This window comes from Cyprinodon tularosa, unplaced genomic scaffold, assembly GCF_016077235.1.
Source record: "Cyprinodon tularosa strain WSP-4 unplaced genomic scaffold, ASM1607723v1 ctg1, whole genome shotgun sequence".
In the NCBI taxonomy this organism is placed as follows: domain Eukaryota; kingdom Metazoa; phylum Chordata; class Actinopteri; order Cyprinodontiformes; family Cyprinodontidae; genus Cyprinodon; species Cyprinodon tularosa.
The window spans coordinates 2,080,008-2,093,820 of record NW_024037781.1 but is presented as its reverse complement, the minus strand read 5'-3'; the positions used below and the strand labels follow the sequence as shown (position 1 = coordinate 2,093,820).

At 38.7% G+C, this 13,813-nt stretch overlaps 2 protein-coding genes across 19 annotated transcripts in view; one reads left to right on the top strand and one right to left on the bottom strand.

The window, feature by feature from the left end:
* The window catches only part of LOC119782713 (peripheral plasma membrane protein CASK), a 52,844-nt gene that overhangs the window by 19,097 nt on the left and 19,934 nt on the right, over positions 1-13,813 (bottom strand). For 14 of the 18 annotated variants that reach the window (XM_038283843.1, XM_038283998.1, XM_038284465.1 and 11 more), the window contains exons 6-11: positions 8,358-8,460; positions 6,128-6,303; positions 4,061-4,183; positions 3,694-3,777; positions 3,472-3,571; positions 2,717-2,734 (exon numbers count right to left, since the gene is read on the bottom strand). In XM_038283843.1, the coding sequence (XP_038139771.1) occupies positions 2,717-2,734; positions 3,472-3,571; positions 3,694-3,777; positions 4,061-4,183; positions 6,128-6,303; positions 8,358-8,460 (604 nt within the window). The remainder of the gene's footprint in view (positions 1-2,716; positions 2,735-3,471; positions 3,572-3,693; positions 3,778-4,060; positions 4,184-6,127; positions 6,304-8,357; positions 8,461-13,813) is intronic. The other 4 variants (XM_038284069.1, XM_038284142.1, XM_038284621.1 and 1 more) reach the window with 1 other exon arrangement.
* Positions 11,294-13,586, top strand: LOC119783620 (probable G-protein coupled receptor 34). Its single transcript, XM_038285262.1, has 2 exons — positions 11,294-11,657; positions 11,968-13,586. Exon 2 carries the CDS (start codon positions 12,012-12,014, stop codon positions 13,269-13,271), a length of 1,260 nt encoding a protein of 419 aa, XP_038141190.1. The 5' UTR covers positions 11,294-11,657; positions 11,968-12,011; the 3' UTR covers positions 13,272-13,586.

Sequence of the window (13,813 nt, the reverse complement as noted above, 5' to 3'; positions counted from 1 at the left end):
GAAAACTTCAAGTTATTGAGAGACTTAAACAGAGGAAGAAAAATAAGACATGATTTAACGTTTGTTATAAAAACCCAACTATAACATTGAAACTAATTGTATTCCTTTTAGAGCAAGTTTATCGGGGGATGTTCAGAAAGACTACCATGCTAGCTCATATTTTTCACCAAACGGCTCAAGCAACATTAGTTTGTTTGTTGTTTTTTTTTTATTCTGTAAAAACTATCTCTTCAAGATTTGATTCAGATTTAGAGTTTTGGTTTCAATCTGTACTTTAACTGGGCCATTCTGGCAGGTTCCAGCGTGGGTATGGTGCGTTTCTCACCACACACACATGAAAACACCAAGCATGTTCTTTTACATGTCCTTTATGATCTGTGGTTTTCCTCTTTCATACAACTGCTTTGTCCTGCGGCCCGTTTCCCCTATGCTGCCGTTTAAGTTAAGAGTCTGCAACCTACTGCTACAAAGTTACTCTTAAATAAGTCAAATCCATTTTTTTAACTTTAAAAGCAATAAGAAAACATGATTTTATAAGTATTTTCTGTTTGATTTCAATAGCTGCATAAAAAAACCTACATTAGTAGGTAATTTAATGTTTTCTAGCTTCCAACTTCAAACTATCCTACTGAAGTTTACCCTACAAAAATACTACCGTTTAAAAACACTTTTGTAAAAGTTAGAGTATCAACTTGAGCTTTTTATTAAATTTAAAGTTTAAAAGTACCGTTAAAACTACTTAAAAGTATTTAAGTAAAAGTAAACAGATTGTTTAATGCACTATTAAAGAAACATTTTTAATCAGTTCTGGATAGTAACATCTTTAAACTTAATTTTCTTAGTTTTATAACTAATGGTAACAGTGTTGAATTTAACTTTGCATCATCTTGAAAAACTTATTTTTTTTTATCCTCATCTAAGTTTTATCTCCCCTTTTATCTCCTCTTTCTTTCTTTTTTTCTAATTTTTACCTTTCCTGTTCTACTTACATTGCAGTGTGTATAAAATCTGTAAAACTCTCTGCATAATTATGATAAAGCCAATAATATGCATAAATCAAGCGGAGCACTAAGGCGATAGCCGTACTGCTCCACTTGTGAAAGCAAAATCTGTTGGGCCCTTTTTGGCATCAAGACAGTTATTCTTATTGCCACTTTTTTCTTTTTTTCTTTTCTTTTTTTAGTATGTGACGAGCAACAAATTGGGGTAGCACCGAGTCTGATCACAAAGAAATGGGTTGTCTGGATGAAACAAATTATTTTGATGGTTTTTATTTATTTCTTTAATACCAACGGGCCATAACGAAAATGAACTTTAAAGAACCAAAACTAACAAGTCAATATTTAAAATGTAAGGAGTAGAAGGAAAAAGTTAAATAAAAAAATAATTACTCTAGAATAGATACTACTTAAATGTCAACTTAAGGTAACAAGGTATTTATACTTTGAAGAATACTAAAACACATTTTTTTAGGATTGCCTTCGACTGCTCTAGTTAAACAGTTCAACTGAAAGATCATTAGTTCAACTTTTTTATTTTCTTTAGTCCACTTACTTGCTTTGATTCTGTTTTATTTTCCTATATTTTAATGATGTAAAGCACTTTGCATTGTCTTTATACTGAATTGTGCTATACAAATAAATTTGCCTTGCCCTGCCTTGCCTATGTCTCCCGCTCACAGAGGTGTCAAGCAATAATTTCCACACTATTCCACACTACACTATTTAGAAAAACTTTTAAGCAGCAATAGGAAGAGCTGCTGTTGTCTGGTTGAGATGGACACTCATGTCTTCATAGGTTCTACTCTATTTCTATGTTCTTGATGGATTAAACCACTCTGAGCTGTTCAAAGCTTGGCATATTGATCCAAAACCCAACTCTTTATAAACATTCTCCCTGAGAGCTAAACCCTCCCAGAACAGCTGGATTTCAACCACGAATAAATTCCACATCAATTAATCCAGTAACCTCTAAAGGCAATTAAACAATGCAAATGCGTGCCATTTATAAGAATAAAATGGAAACCACGCATTATTTCCCTTTAACTTCACAGGATTTCTTTAGATTAATTGGCTGTAATGTGATAAAATGTGTAAAAGTTTAAAGGTCAATTAAATTCAAAGAGTTATCTGGTGATACATGCTAACTCTTTTCGCTGTTTTAAGGTGAAAACACAATGCATGAGTGTTGGATGAAATGGGATTTCGTTCACTTTGTTAACTAAATTGCAATTAAACAAGTCATCTAAACTCCCTCGTTGAATTTTGAAGTTAAAAGTAAAAAGATGATTAAAAGGATGGCTAATTTAATAATGGAAGCCAATGTTACATTGGAGGTCAAACCAAATACAGCAGGAATTAGCATGCAGATTTATTCATCATTGACAGCAGGAACACTTCTTATGTAGCTGTTTACATGCATCATGTAACTCTTCTAGGTTCAATTCATATTTCCTCTTTCAAAGTGTGAATTAAAAAAAAAAAACTCATTGCAAACTGAATAATGACGATGCATGTAAAAAGCAAGTTATCTTTGCAGTAAAAGAAAAATAAATTATTTGAAACTTTTGAAAGGAAAGAAAAATAAAAGCTGAGGGAGACACGGGAGGATGGATTTAGTGTTTGCATCATTCAACACCAACATAAAGGAAAATGCATCTATAATGCAAGTGATGAGAAAACTCAAAGACTCAATGGGTGGGGAGGAAGATACGTACTTTCAGCAGCTAGCAGTCCTAGAGACAGCAGAGCGGAAGAAAAACACCACAAAAAGAGAGGCTAATATTAGAGGTTTGCTGCAAATGTAGATTTTTGTGTTTAACGCCTTAGAAGGAGAGAGGAAAGATAGAACACAAGAGAGGCAGCAGTGTGCGGAGAGGAGGAGGGGAAAATAAAATAAGAGTAGCTGCTTAAATGCTGGTGGGATCTACAACCGGTCGAGCCAATGACCCGTCTGCTGCTCTAGAAGTGCAAAAATAAACCTGCAGGAAGCATAATTGCAACAGAGTGCCAACCTCAGCAGGACTGACATATTTGATGCTTTTGGTTTGTCTGGCTGCAACAAGTGGTTGAGCCTTTCATTCGGCGCTGCTAAGAGAAAAAGGGTTCAGCATGCCATATAGGGCTCTTTTTATCACAGGAAGTGAAAGTCCAAGTCGAAGACAAAGAAGGTGGTTTGGTAACAGATGTCTCCCTTTAAACAGGGAAGTCCTTCACATACAGCTGACTCTCACAAGATGCAACTGGAATAGAAACCAGAGTTGCTCAAACTCAGCCCAAAAACCTTACATATTTTTGTTTTCGTTTTTTTTTATGCATAATCATATCGATACGTTGCATCACTGACCCTGACATCATGGCAAAGCTAGAAATTTCTGGAATTACGTGGCGACGGTGACGACAGCGACATTTGGTGGTTTCGGTGGAGGTTGTGCGATCGTTCGGAGAGGAGGCTCGTCTAAAACATGTTTACCTGAGGAGGTGGGGTCATCAGAGAAGTCGTGGAGCTCCTCAGGGGGGTCCCCATAGTAGGAGTTAAATTTGTGGCTGGACACAGCAGCCAGCACTGCACCCTGGGAAACACAGAGATCAACCATGAGGTGCAAAGAGCAGCGGAGGTGACACTTCCTCCTAGTGCACATAATGCTGATTCTGCTGATGTCTAATCTTGTTCTAAAATCAGCACTCTGCTGACCTTCAGCTTCCTCCTGGCGTTGAACTTCCTCAGCTGTTCCACAGTCTCAGGAAGATGGATCTTGTAAGCATACCTGTCCCTCTCCTGGAGTATAAAACAAAGAAAAAACAAACAAGAACAAGCGTTAAGACTAAAGGATGTGGAAGCACAGCTGTGGTTTTTAAGCAGAAGAGTGTTATGGGTTTTTTTTTGAGTCAGCATCAGAAAGGCCAGTGCTTGAAATGTTAGTCGAGCCGCCAAACTTTACTCATAGTACAAAAACCAAACACCTGCTACTCATTTTGAACCTTTAAAAGATACTTGACCTGATTTAAAATACGGTTACCACCAGCAACCTGAGAGTGTGTTTGTGTGTGAATCGGCTCACCTTCAGCCAGGGGTGGTTCAGAGCCTCGTACACTGTGATTCTCTCTGCAGGGTCCAGCATCAGCATGCGCCTCACCAGATCCTTGGCGCTCTCTGAGATGTGAGCCCACTGCCGTGGGTTCATCTGCACAAGTCCACAGGAGGACAGACACATTTACAAACACCGGAAACTATCAGTGCTATAATAGAAAAACTAGTTAAAAAAATGCATTTATTCTGAAAATCCACGACTTTTATTTGACACCACCTGAAGTAAAGTTGTTTATAAGAGTCCAGTAGTGTGCTCCAATGTAAATAAAATGATGGCTTGAAAATAAAATAGTCTTAGCAAAATTAAAATGCCTTCAGATGTTGGTTAATAAATAACGGCCAAGTAAACAAACGGCACAATTTTGCAGGTTAGTTTGAAGCAGCAAAAATATCCAATGCTAATAAGCTAAACTGGCAAAGAAAGCTTTGATCAGGGAAACAACATGGAGGACTGAGGTAAACCTGGAGGAGCTGCAGGGACCCACAGCTCAGGTGGCCTAAACCTGGACAACAGATTTTAAACTCTTAAGGCCTTTGACTCATAGCCTCTGTAACCGCCAAATCTGTCTCTGTGCACAGAGGTTCTACAACCTTCGTCGTGCACCTTTTTTTTTCCTTTCTTATTTTTATTCTTTTAATTTTATTTTTATTCCTTGCATCTTTTCCTCCTTGTTTGCACCTTCTTTAATTACTATGCCAATATGTGACCAATGAATTTCTCAGCTGTGAGATCAATAAAGCTCATCTAATCTAATCTAATCTAAAAATCCTGACCACACGTCGGACGGTCGTAAACTCGCGGAGACCTCAGGCAGAAGTGCGCAGACAAAAAAGCAGCTGTTATTGGTCCTTGGTATGCCTTTCCAGCTGTCTGTGTGGTTGTTCTTCTCGATTCGGTGGCCGGGCGCGTCATTTTTAAAAATCGGGGAACAACTAGAATAGGCAACTACGACCAAAGGTTAATCGGTCTTTTTGTGAACTCCACTAACAGAACCTGTTCCTCTTCAATGTCTAGCAATTATAGATCCATCTATGTGACCGTGATATCTTGCAGACGCGCCATTGTTGTTTTGGAAGATAAACACTGCCACTGGCGCCGCCGAAGTTCTTGTGAGTTCTCGAATAGGCTCCCCCTTGTGCTTTGGCAGGAAACTGCTTTGCGTCCCTAGAAATTCCACACCTATGGTGCAGAAGCATACCAGCAAAACTGGTTCGCGACCACACCCAAGCGACATTTGATGTGTGCGGTTGCATAAGTCTAATCTGCCCTTTAGGAGATCAATCACATTGATCAGATGATTTTTTATAGCCTAAGCCTTATGAGGTGGATAAACACAATGCACCACCCCCATATCAGGGAAACATGGCTGTGGAAGCTTCTCTTCAGAAAAAAATGGAGCGCAGGCGTGCTTTGGTGGCGCAGTGGTTAGCTCGCATGAACCATGTACGGGGGCCTTAGTCCTTGACATGGGCGACCCAGTTTCAAATCTGGCCTGTGGTCCTTTCCTACACGTCTCTCCTCTCTCATACCCCCTTTACAGTCAGCCTACTGTCGTGAAAACGTGCCACTAGGGCCGTAAAAACTCAAAAAAGGGAGCGCTAGCGATTTATCCAAGCTCCATCCTGCTTCCCTCTAAAAACAGGAGCAAAATACACAGTAAAACCTGAAAAACCCCTGAAAATAGAGCAGAAACTGATATGGTAAACAAAAGCTGACGCAAAATTTCTTGGAATAAAATTTGAACATAAAACATAAAAACAAAAACCTCCAGATTCATTGCTCTAACACCAGTAGACAAACCTTGGAATGTAATTAAAGTTGGTTTTACATTCTTACCATTAAATCAAAATACAAAATGACATAATCGGGTGATTATTTTTGAATTGTCCGCCTCATGTAACCTTTGTGGTTCGACTAATGTGAACTTTTCTGACATAATTAAAAGCTCAATGTGATGCGAAATACTTCAAAGTTATTTTTGTAATGCGTCTAATGAGCACATCCAATATGTCTGGGTATTCTGTCTGTGGATTCTACCTTGTATTTGCCCTTAATGATGGCCTCAAACAGGCGCTCCTTGGTGCCATAGAAAGGCAGGCAGCCAGAGAGCAGGATGAAGAGGATGACACCACACCCCCACACGTCCACAGGTTTACCGTACGGCTCCCTCTTCACCACCTCTGGGGCCATGAAGTGAGGCGTCCCGACGCGACCTGACGGCAGCAGGGAGGAGAAAGAAAAAAGGAAAAAAAAAAAAAGATAAAGCTGCATCTATGTGGAAGTAAGAGTGGAAATGAAATCAGATGCATTAGTGCAAAGCTGCTTTGAAGATAAAGGCCCTGCCGGATGTGAAAATGCAACAGCTGCAGCAAATGCAGATTTGCACTGATTGGGTTTAGTTAGGCTAGTTTTTAGATTTAAAATGCAATTATTATTTTTTTTTTGTTAAAGCAGAAAAAGATACCTAGATTTAATAAACATGTTAAAGCATTAAATAAAATAATGGTATTTCTAACAAGTTGAACCAAGTGGGTTCAGAGGAAGAAAAGGAAGTGGGGGGTGATTGAGCTTTTTCTAAGCAGGAAAACAGAAGTGTGCATAAATGGGGGCAAAAGTAAAAGGAAACTAAAATATTTGTACAGTTTTTCTGCTTATTTTCAGCTGTTTCTTCCTCCACAGCACAAATCCACGCACCTGCAGCAATAAAGTTTAAAGGCATTTGTTTTACAATCACATACATTTAAGGAAAGTTCATGATTGTAATGATCATTCTGTGCATGTTTTTATGCATCTTACTAATATGGGGATTTCCTTGATTAAATTTAAAGTTCTGTTTGCAAGGTGGAAACTCTATATAACACTAAACATCTGGTATTCCTTAAAAACCGAATAGAGGATCCCAGGTTCTAATTTCATATAAGAGTGAAATTATATCAAGACACTAAGGGTGTTTCCACACCTGCAGCTTTAGGTTGACCTAAATTTAGTCCCGTTTGGGTCAGTTTGAAAGCACGATCGGGACTCTGAGGTGAGACTCCACCCTGCAAGTGTGTACATTGAGCTCTGTTACTTTTTTAGCAACTCTTCCAGATTTCAGCTGGTTATCATGCAAGTGTGATGCTGTCTGAATACTGCAGCAATGTGGTTCCAACTGACAAAAAAAAAAAAAATCTGGTGTGAAAGCAACCATGCTAACTAAAAAAATGAAACGCTGTATAATTTTAACATTCATAGCTGCAAAAAACGTGTGAAACGCTCCATATTATCATTAAATACCTTCGACTAATATGCAAACAAAAGGTTTCTTACTGTAGATCCGGCTTTTAACCACAGCAGTCGCATTCTTAAAGGTTTTTTGATGCATTAGACATTTGTTTACTAGTTTTAATGAGTACTGAGAATCATTGTGTTGTTGAATCACAGAGTTATTCAGTTCAACCCTCATTTGAATAATCTACCCATCATTGCGACTAAATAGCTCAAACATTAAGTTCCAACTTAAAAACGTTTCCCAACAAGAGATCCTGTCTGTTATGTGGGCAGCTGCAAATGCGCTATTTTCTTTTATTCGTCTCCTTCTCTACACATTTCTAAGTTTAAAAAGTGACATTTGTGTTAAAGAAATAGTTGGTTCAACACAGGTTGGATCATCAAAGATTCCTGCATAAGAACGGTGCTAAAGAAAAAAATCCAGTCAGAATTAAAGCAAGCGTGCTAATGAAATACACAGAAACTTCAAACTTAAATCTCTTGTTTTAACATCACAGTCTAATTGTCTAATAATTCCACCTTAAAAAACAAGTGTAAATAAAAACAAAACATTATTCCAGTGTCATAATCAGCTAATTCAATAGAGGATTTAAAAAGTAGTGTTTTTCTTAATAGCGATAATTCTGCCAACATTTTCTAATTTTCCTGATGTAATAATCTATGCTTAAATGCTGTGTAATTATTAGCTATAAGCAGAAATTACTGTGATACACAGAGGTAGGAATTCAAGACATCCTTCTGTATAACTAGCCTATGTAATGTGTTTAACAATATATAGTGATATAGTTTCCTCTGTTGAGTGGTTCTGCAAAAATATATATATAATAAATAACAATTTTTTTCTTGAAATAGGTTCATTTGTTCTGCAACTCTTTCACTAGATGCCATAAAAATTCAACTTTCGGTTACATTTGATAATCTAATCAACTTTAAACTTTAGATTTTCCTTTATTTATTAACTGTATGGACGTCTACGGTGAGGCGTGATGCTCTGTACCTCCAGCTACTAAACCAGACTCTCCCAGCTGGATTGCAACTCCAAATCCTCCCAACTTCACTGGAGCAGAGTTCTCTTTTGAAGCCAAAAGCACACAATGAGGCTGCAAAAGAATAAAAGAAATGCATCAAAGAGGACGAACTGAAAGACAAGTCAAACTGCAGACAGGGTAAATGTGGACCAAGGGTCTGATGGATTAAAAAAAAAAGAATTGATAGAACAGCATTAAACCACATTTTCCTCAGCTGCTCTCTGCAATCTGCTGAGCGTTGCGTTTCTGGTTCTTTGCAGAAGTGCATGGTGTTTACGTGCTGTAATGCTTTGCACCTTAGTTTCATATGACAAACGAGAGAGAGAGAAGAAAAAAAAAACAGGCTTCTGCAGGGAACCATAATGTTGACACCATGCTTTTGAAACTGGGTGAAGTTTTCAGATGTTGATAATGGAGTGCATTAATTAAGCTGTTGGTTTGTTGCGTTTTGTTTCCATTTAATGTCTCCCTCTTAATGTCAGGCTGTGTTTTGTTTTAGCTCATTAGTTGAATTCAATTCACTACTTTGAAATACCATTAACTCATCACTTAGGATACTTCTTTTTAAACAAAGTAGTTTTAACACTAATGTAAATGGATCCATTTCAACATAATATGCATAAACAGGTTTTAATGCATAAAAAATTACCTTAAAAGTTAGAGTATATCCTTATACTATTTAAAAATATAGTTACATTAAGCAGCTTGTTTAGTTTGGCTTTTGCAATTTTTAAAGAACTGACCAGGCTGAGTCAGGTTTAAAGGCGCTCAGAGGGATTTATAGCCCCAGTTCTTATCACACCCCTCACTTTGCAGAAATGACCTCATCAGCCACCTTTGCTTTTCTAAAATAACCAAGGTGTAAAAAAGCTGTTAATTTCTTACTTTCCATATCTAAAATAAATCTCAAATCCTAACAATTCAGTCTTAAAAACTGAATGGCATATTTAGTTAGCCCAGCGCTGGGTACTTTTACTTTACGTCGCTGACAATTGTATGCAACTTTCAACAATCCAACTGCGATTATAATGTGAAGTTTGAGCATCTGGAAGCATTTAATCTGGCAGCAAACAAAATGCAATTTTCTATTATTTTGAAATCACAGAGGTCCTCAACTTTGATCATGTTACATTTATTAAGACTAAGAAACTGCATCTTTTGCACCTTTTTCCACATACTACCTCTTATTGCTTATATTTAAGCTAGGGATGCACGATATTGGGATTTTGGCCGATATCCGATATGCCGATATTTTAAAACTCATGTAGCCGATAACCGATATTGATACTGATGTTAAAGCTGGACAAAAATAAGTAGTCATTGAAAATAGCAGTTTTGTTATCCATTTCTGACACTTTGAAAAATAATATACTCAAATATATTTTCATATGCTGATATCAAATTGATTTTTAAAAACGCGGTATTGATCTATTTTACTTTCAAAATCTCGTGAAATTTCATCGTTCTGTTACAAACTCTCGTGATATTTTGCAAATTCTTGTGAGATTTTGTCAGTAAAATAGATCGATACCGCGTCAATATATCAACATATAAAAATATGGCAAATTTTCGGGGGACTTCGTAGCATAACGATGACATATAGCAATATTTCATTAGTAAAATAGATTGATATGGTGTTTTTAAATGGCAATATATCAGCATATGAAGATATTGTGATATTTTAATGTATCAATATTGTTGTCTTTTAGAAGTTTTTAAGTCTGTAAAAAAGAAGTTTTTGAGGAAGAAGAAGAAGTAGTATTTTTTTTTTTTTTTTTGACTTTAGAAACTCAGAAGCTGATCAAATATCGGGTTAAACATCGGTGGGGTGGCCGATGTCCGATATTCAGTTTTAAGGCCGATACAGGCCGATACCGATAGGGGGCCGATTATATCGTGCATCCCTAATTTAAGCCACTGGTTAGGTTGCGTTAATATATTTAAAGTGAGTTTGCTGCAAGAAAAAAAGAAGAAACTTCCAGATGGCAAGCAGATATATGCATGTAAGTAGAAATAAACACTTTTCCAAAAAGAGGCTACAGTAAAGTCTTGCAACAATGAAAGTTTGGACAAGAAAAATGTAAAAGGAAACGTAAAAAAACTGAATCCCTGGAGTGATACATCTACATGTGTTTGGTTTGTGAAAAAGAAAATCACAATTATTGAGTAAAAATAGTCGCAATTTGGATTTTTGTCAAAATCATTCAGCCCTACTGAACGAAATTTTACATTTCTGGTGTCACATGTATATTTTTTGTGCTTCATAAATTAAAATCAACCATATATTTAAACTAAAAAAAGCTAATTATAGTTCATAAATTCTAACCTTGGGGGAAAAAATAACCCAAAAATCAAATAAATTCTTAAAGCTTTAGTCCTCATTATGAGATTATTAGTTGTGTTGGTAGTATTTGTACATTAAAGTATTGAATTTTGCTGTTGCTATCATTATCTGTGTGAAATTCCTCCACTACGTCCATCAGCAGGTGGATAATCCCTGCAAATTTCACTCTAGTTTGGTGCTTAAACAAATACAGATTAACGCAGTGTTGTTGGGTAAACAAGTCAGAACATTTGGAAATAGAGCAGGGCTAAACGCATCGGCGGGTCGCTATTATTAGGTCGTCAAAACTGCTTAAGCCTGCAAAGTGTTAATTTTACACAAAATTTAACAAGAAAAAAACACCTTAAAAAACTGTATCGTCACTTTGTGCAAACAGTCCCAAGCAGGATAATGTGGGATCATGATTACAGAGGGAAACTGATAGTTGATAATAGTTTTTAATTGATGTGTGAGGGAAAAAAAGGTTTTCATGAAAATAATCCTTTGTCGGGCTGGTGGTGGGTTTTACTTCCTGCAACATACTGGGTAGCGCCGGTGGTGGGGGGAAATGCTTACAGATTCTGCAAGATACATAAACGAAGAATGAGTGAGAGAGGAAAAAGAGAAGCAGAGACAAGAGGACTGACAGTCACCGACTGATCAGATCCGTGACAGAGAAGGCAGCGAATACGCTGCTGGAGTGACTCATTTACAGACTGCAGATAAAGGTGAAGTCTGCCAGAACTTGGCTGCTTGGTCCAGTTGTGCGCCTGGGTTGACAACTGCTCTGCTGGGGGGGATTTACTGCACTTTGTTTTCCAAGAAAACCGATTCTCTACCAATCTGATGGAGGAAATCGCCCACCAGAACACTGCTGATCCACATCCATTCTGTGCCACCTTTAAACCACAGCTGAACTAAGCCTCGCTTCAAAGACGCATAGATGGTAAGTTCTTACCCTATAATAAGCGTTAACTTCAGCTTAAAATGCATTCAAACTTGGTGACTTTATTAGAAAGTTTAAATGCAGAGCAGGAGCTTCCAGTCTGCAGGGTGCTTTCCCTTTTTAATGTCAAAGATACCTTTTGGTTTACCGTATCGCAGGAGGATTACAGGGTAAACTTTGCAAATTTGCTGACCTATTACTCACTTGTTTGAACATTAGTTTCATAGCATCATAGGTCTGGTTAAAAGTGACTATTTTATGTAAAAGCAAAACTGAGCTAACCACAAGTTTCTGCTCTCTCTCTCTGCAGAGCGTGCTGCTGAATATCCTTGAACTTGTCACAATCAACACAAAATGACCACGCCGCTGTTACCTGGAAGTTCTCTACCACCTAACACTTCCTTCTCTACCTCACCGGCGTCCATATCCGTTTCCGTGCCGTCCTTCCTGCAGAGCAGCTCCCCATTTGTTACCTCCAACGCCACGCCGCCTAACTGCGGTGGGAACCCCTCCCTCAGTCTGCCACTGGCCGGTTTCTACATGCTGTTCTTTGTTTTAGGGCTCTTGGGGAACCTGTTTGCTCTGTGGGTGTTCCTCTTTGTGCACTCTCGCCATAATTCGGTGCGTGTGTTCCTCATCAACTGCGCTGTGGCAGATCTGGTCCTCCTGGCGTGCCTGCCCTTCAGGGTGTTTTATCATCTCAATGGAGACAAATGGGAATTGGGGCGGGTGGCGTGCAAGCTGGTGGGCAATGCCTTCTACATGAATATGTACATCAGCATAACGCTGCTGGGCCTCATCAGCCTGGATCGATACGTGAGGCTGAAGGGGAGAGGACAGGGTAGGCAAACCATATGGAGGAGGCTGCGTGGGCGCGGGCAGCTGTGGGGCTGGGTGGTGTGCGGGAGCGTTTGGAGCTTGTTTCTGGTCGGAACGCTGGCCATGATCATAACGCCTGAGGACAATCCGAACGAAGAGGACAAGAATCATTGCTTCCAGTACAAGAAGCGCCGTGACGTCGCTTGGAAGGCCTACGTTAATGGAGGATTGGTTCTGCTCTTCTGGTTGGTCTTCATTCTACTGGTCATCTCTTACGCCAAAATCGCCTCTCAGTTGTTTCAGTTGTCTCAGAACAGGCCTGAGCTTCCTAACGCACAGAGATACAAGAAAACCGCCAAGAAATCCTTCTTTGTCCTCTTTCTGTTCACGGTCTGCTTTGCACCGTACCATGCCTTCCGCCCTGTATACATCCTATCCCAAATGAGCTCCGAAGACGACTGCAACTACCAAAAGATGATAGACCGCACCAATGAGATCATGCTCCTGCTGTCCACCTTTAACAGCTGCTTGGATCCAGTCATGTACTTTCTCTTGTCCGGCTCAGTGCGCAGAACCGCTCTCAAAGTTATTGGACATCGGTTCGGCAACCATCTTCCCTTCCTTCAGGAGGGAACATACAACAGCTCCACCATGGAGTACAGACGGCCGTCTGTGCCGCTGGCTTTACACGACCAAGTCCTCAACAATCCTTCACTCACACCCAGAACCAGCTTCTGCATCATTAACACCAACCTCCGCCGTACAGGAACTACACTTACTCCCTCTGGCCACTAGTGATCAAAGCTCATCAGATTGTGTCATGTTAGAACTCTCAAAGCATAACTACACGCTAAAGGCTAGTTGATTCTAAGCCGCTCAAATTTCAAAGAACGTTACAACCTTTACGTCGCTAGTTTTTATTAATAATTATATTGTTTTTCTGTAACGAAAATACTAGAACTCACGTGCATGGTCTTTGCTTTTCAAATGGTAATATTTGTTTGGAAAAACAGATGTTTGAAATTGTATTTTATTTTTTTTATTTTTTTTTGTTCAAATATAAAGTTGTATTCCATTCATTTTTACCTTAAGTATTAAAACAGGATACAAACAAAGAATAGAAAGCTGCAGTTCTCTTATTAAAATTAAAAAAAAAACTTGATCCGGTGTCAGAAAGGAAATACAGACTGCGAGGTTTCTTCAATTCACCGCACTCTGCTGCAGATACAGCATTAGGTTTTTTTTCTGAGGGGGCTTCTACCAGCTTTGCACTCGAGTTTTCCCCAACAGCTGAAGTTCAATCCCACGGGATGGAGATTGTCTGTGCACATCAACTT

What these genes read in the sequence shown, in the direction of transcription:
- LOC119783620 (XM_038285262.1), top strand. Translation starts at nt 12,012, where the DNA reads ATGACCACGCCGCTGTTACCTGGAAGTTCTCTACCACCTAACACTTCC.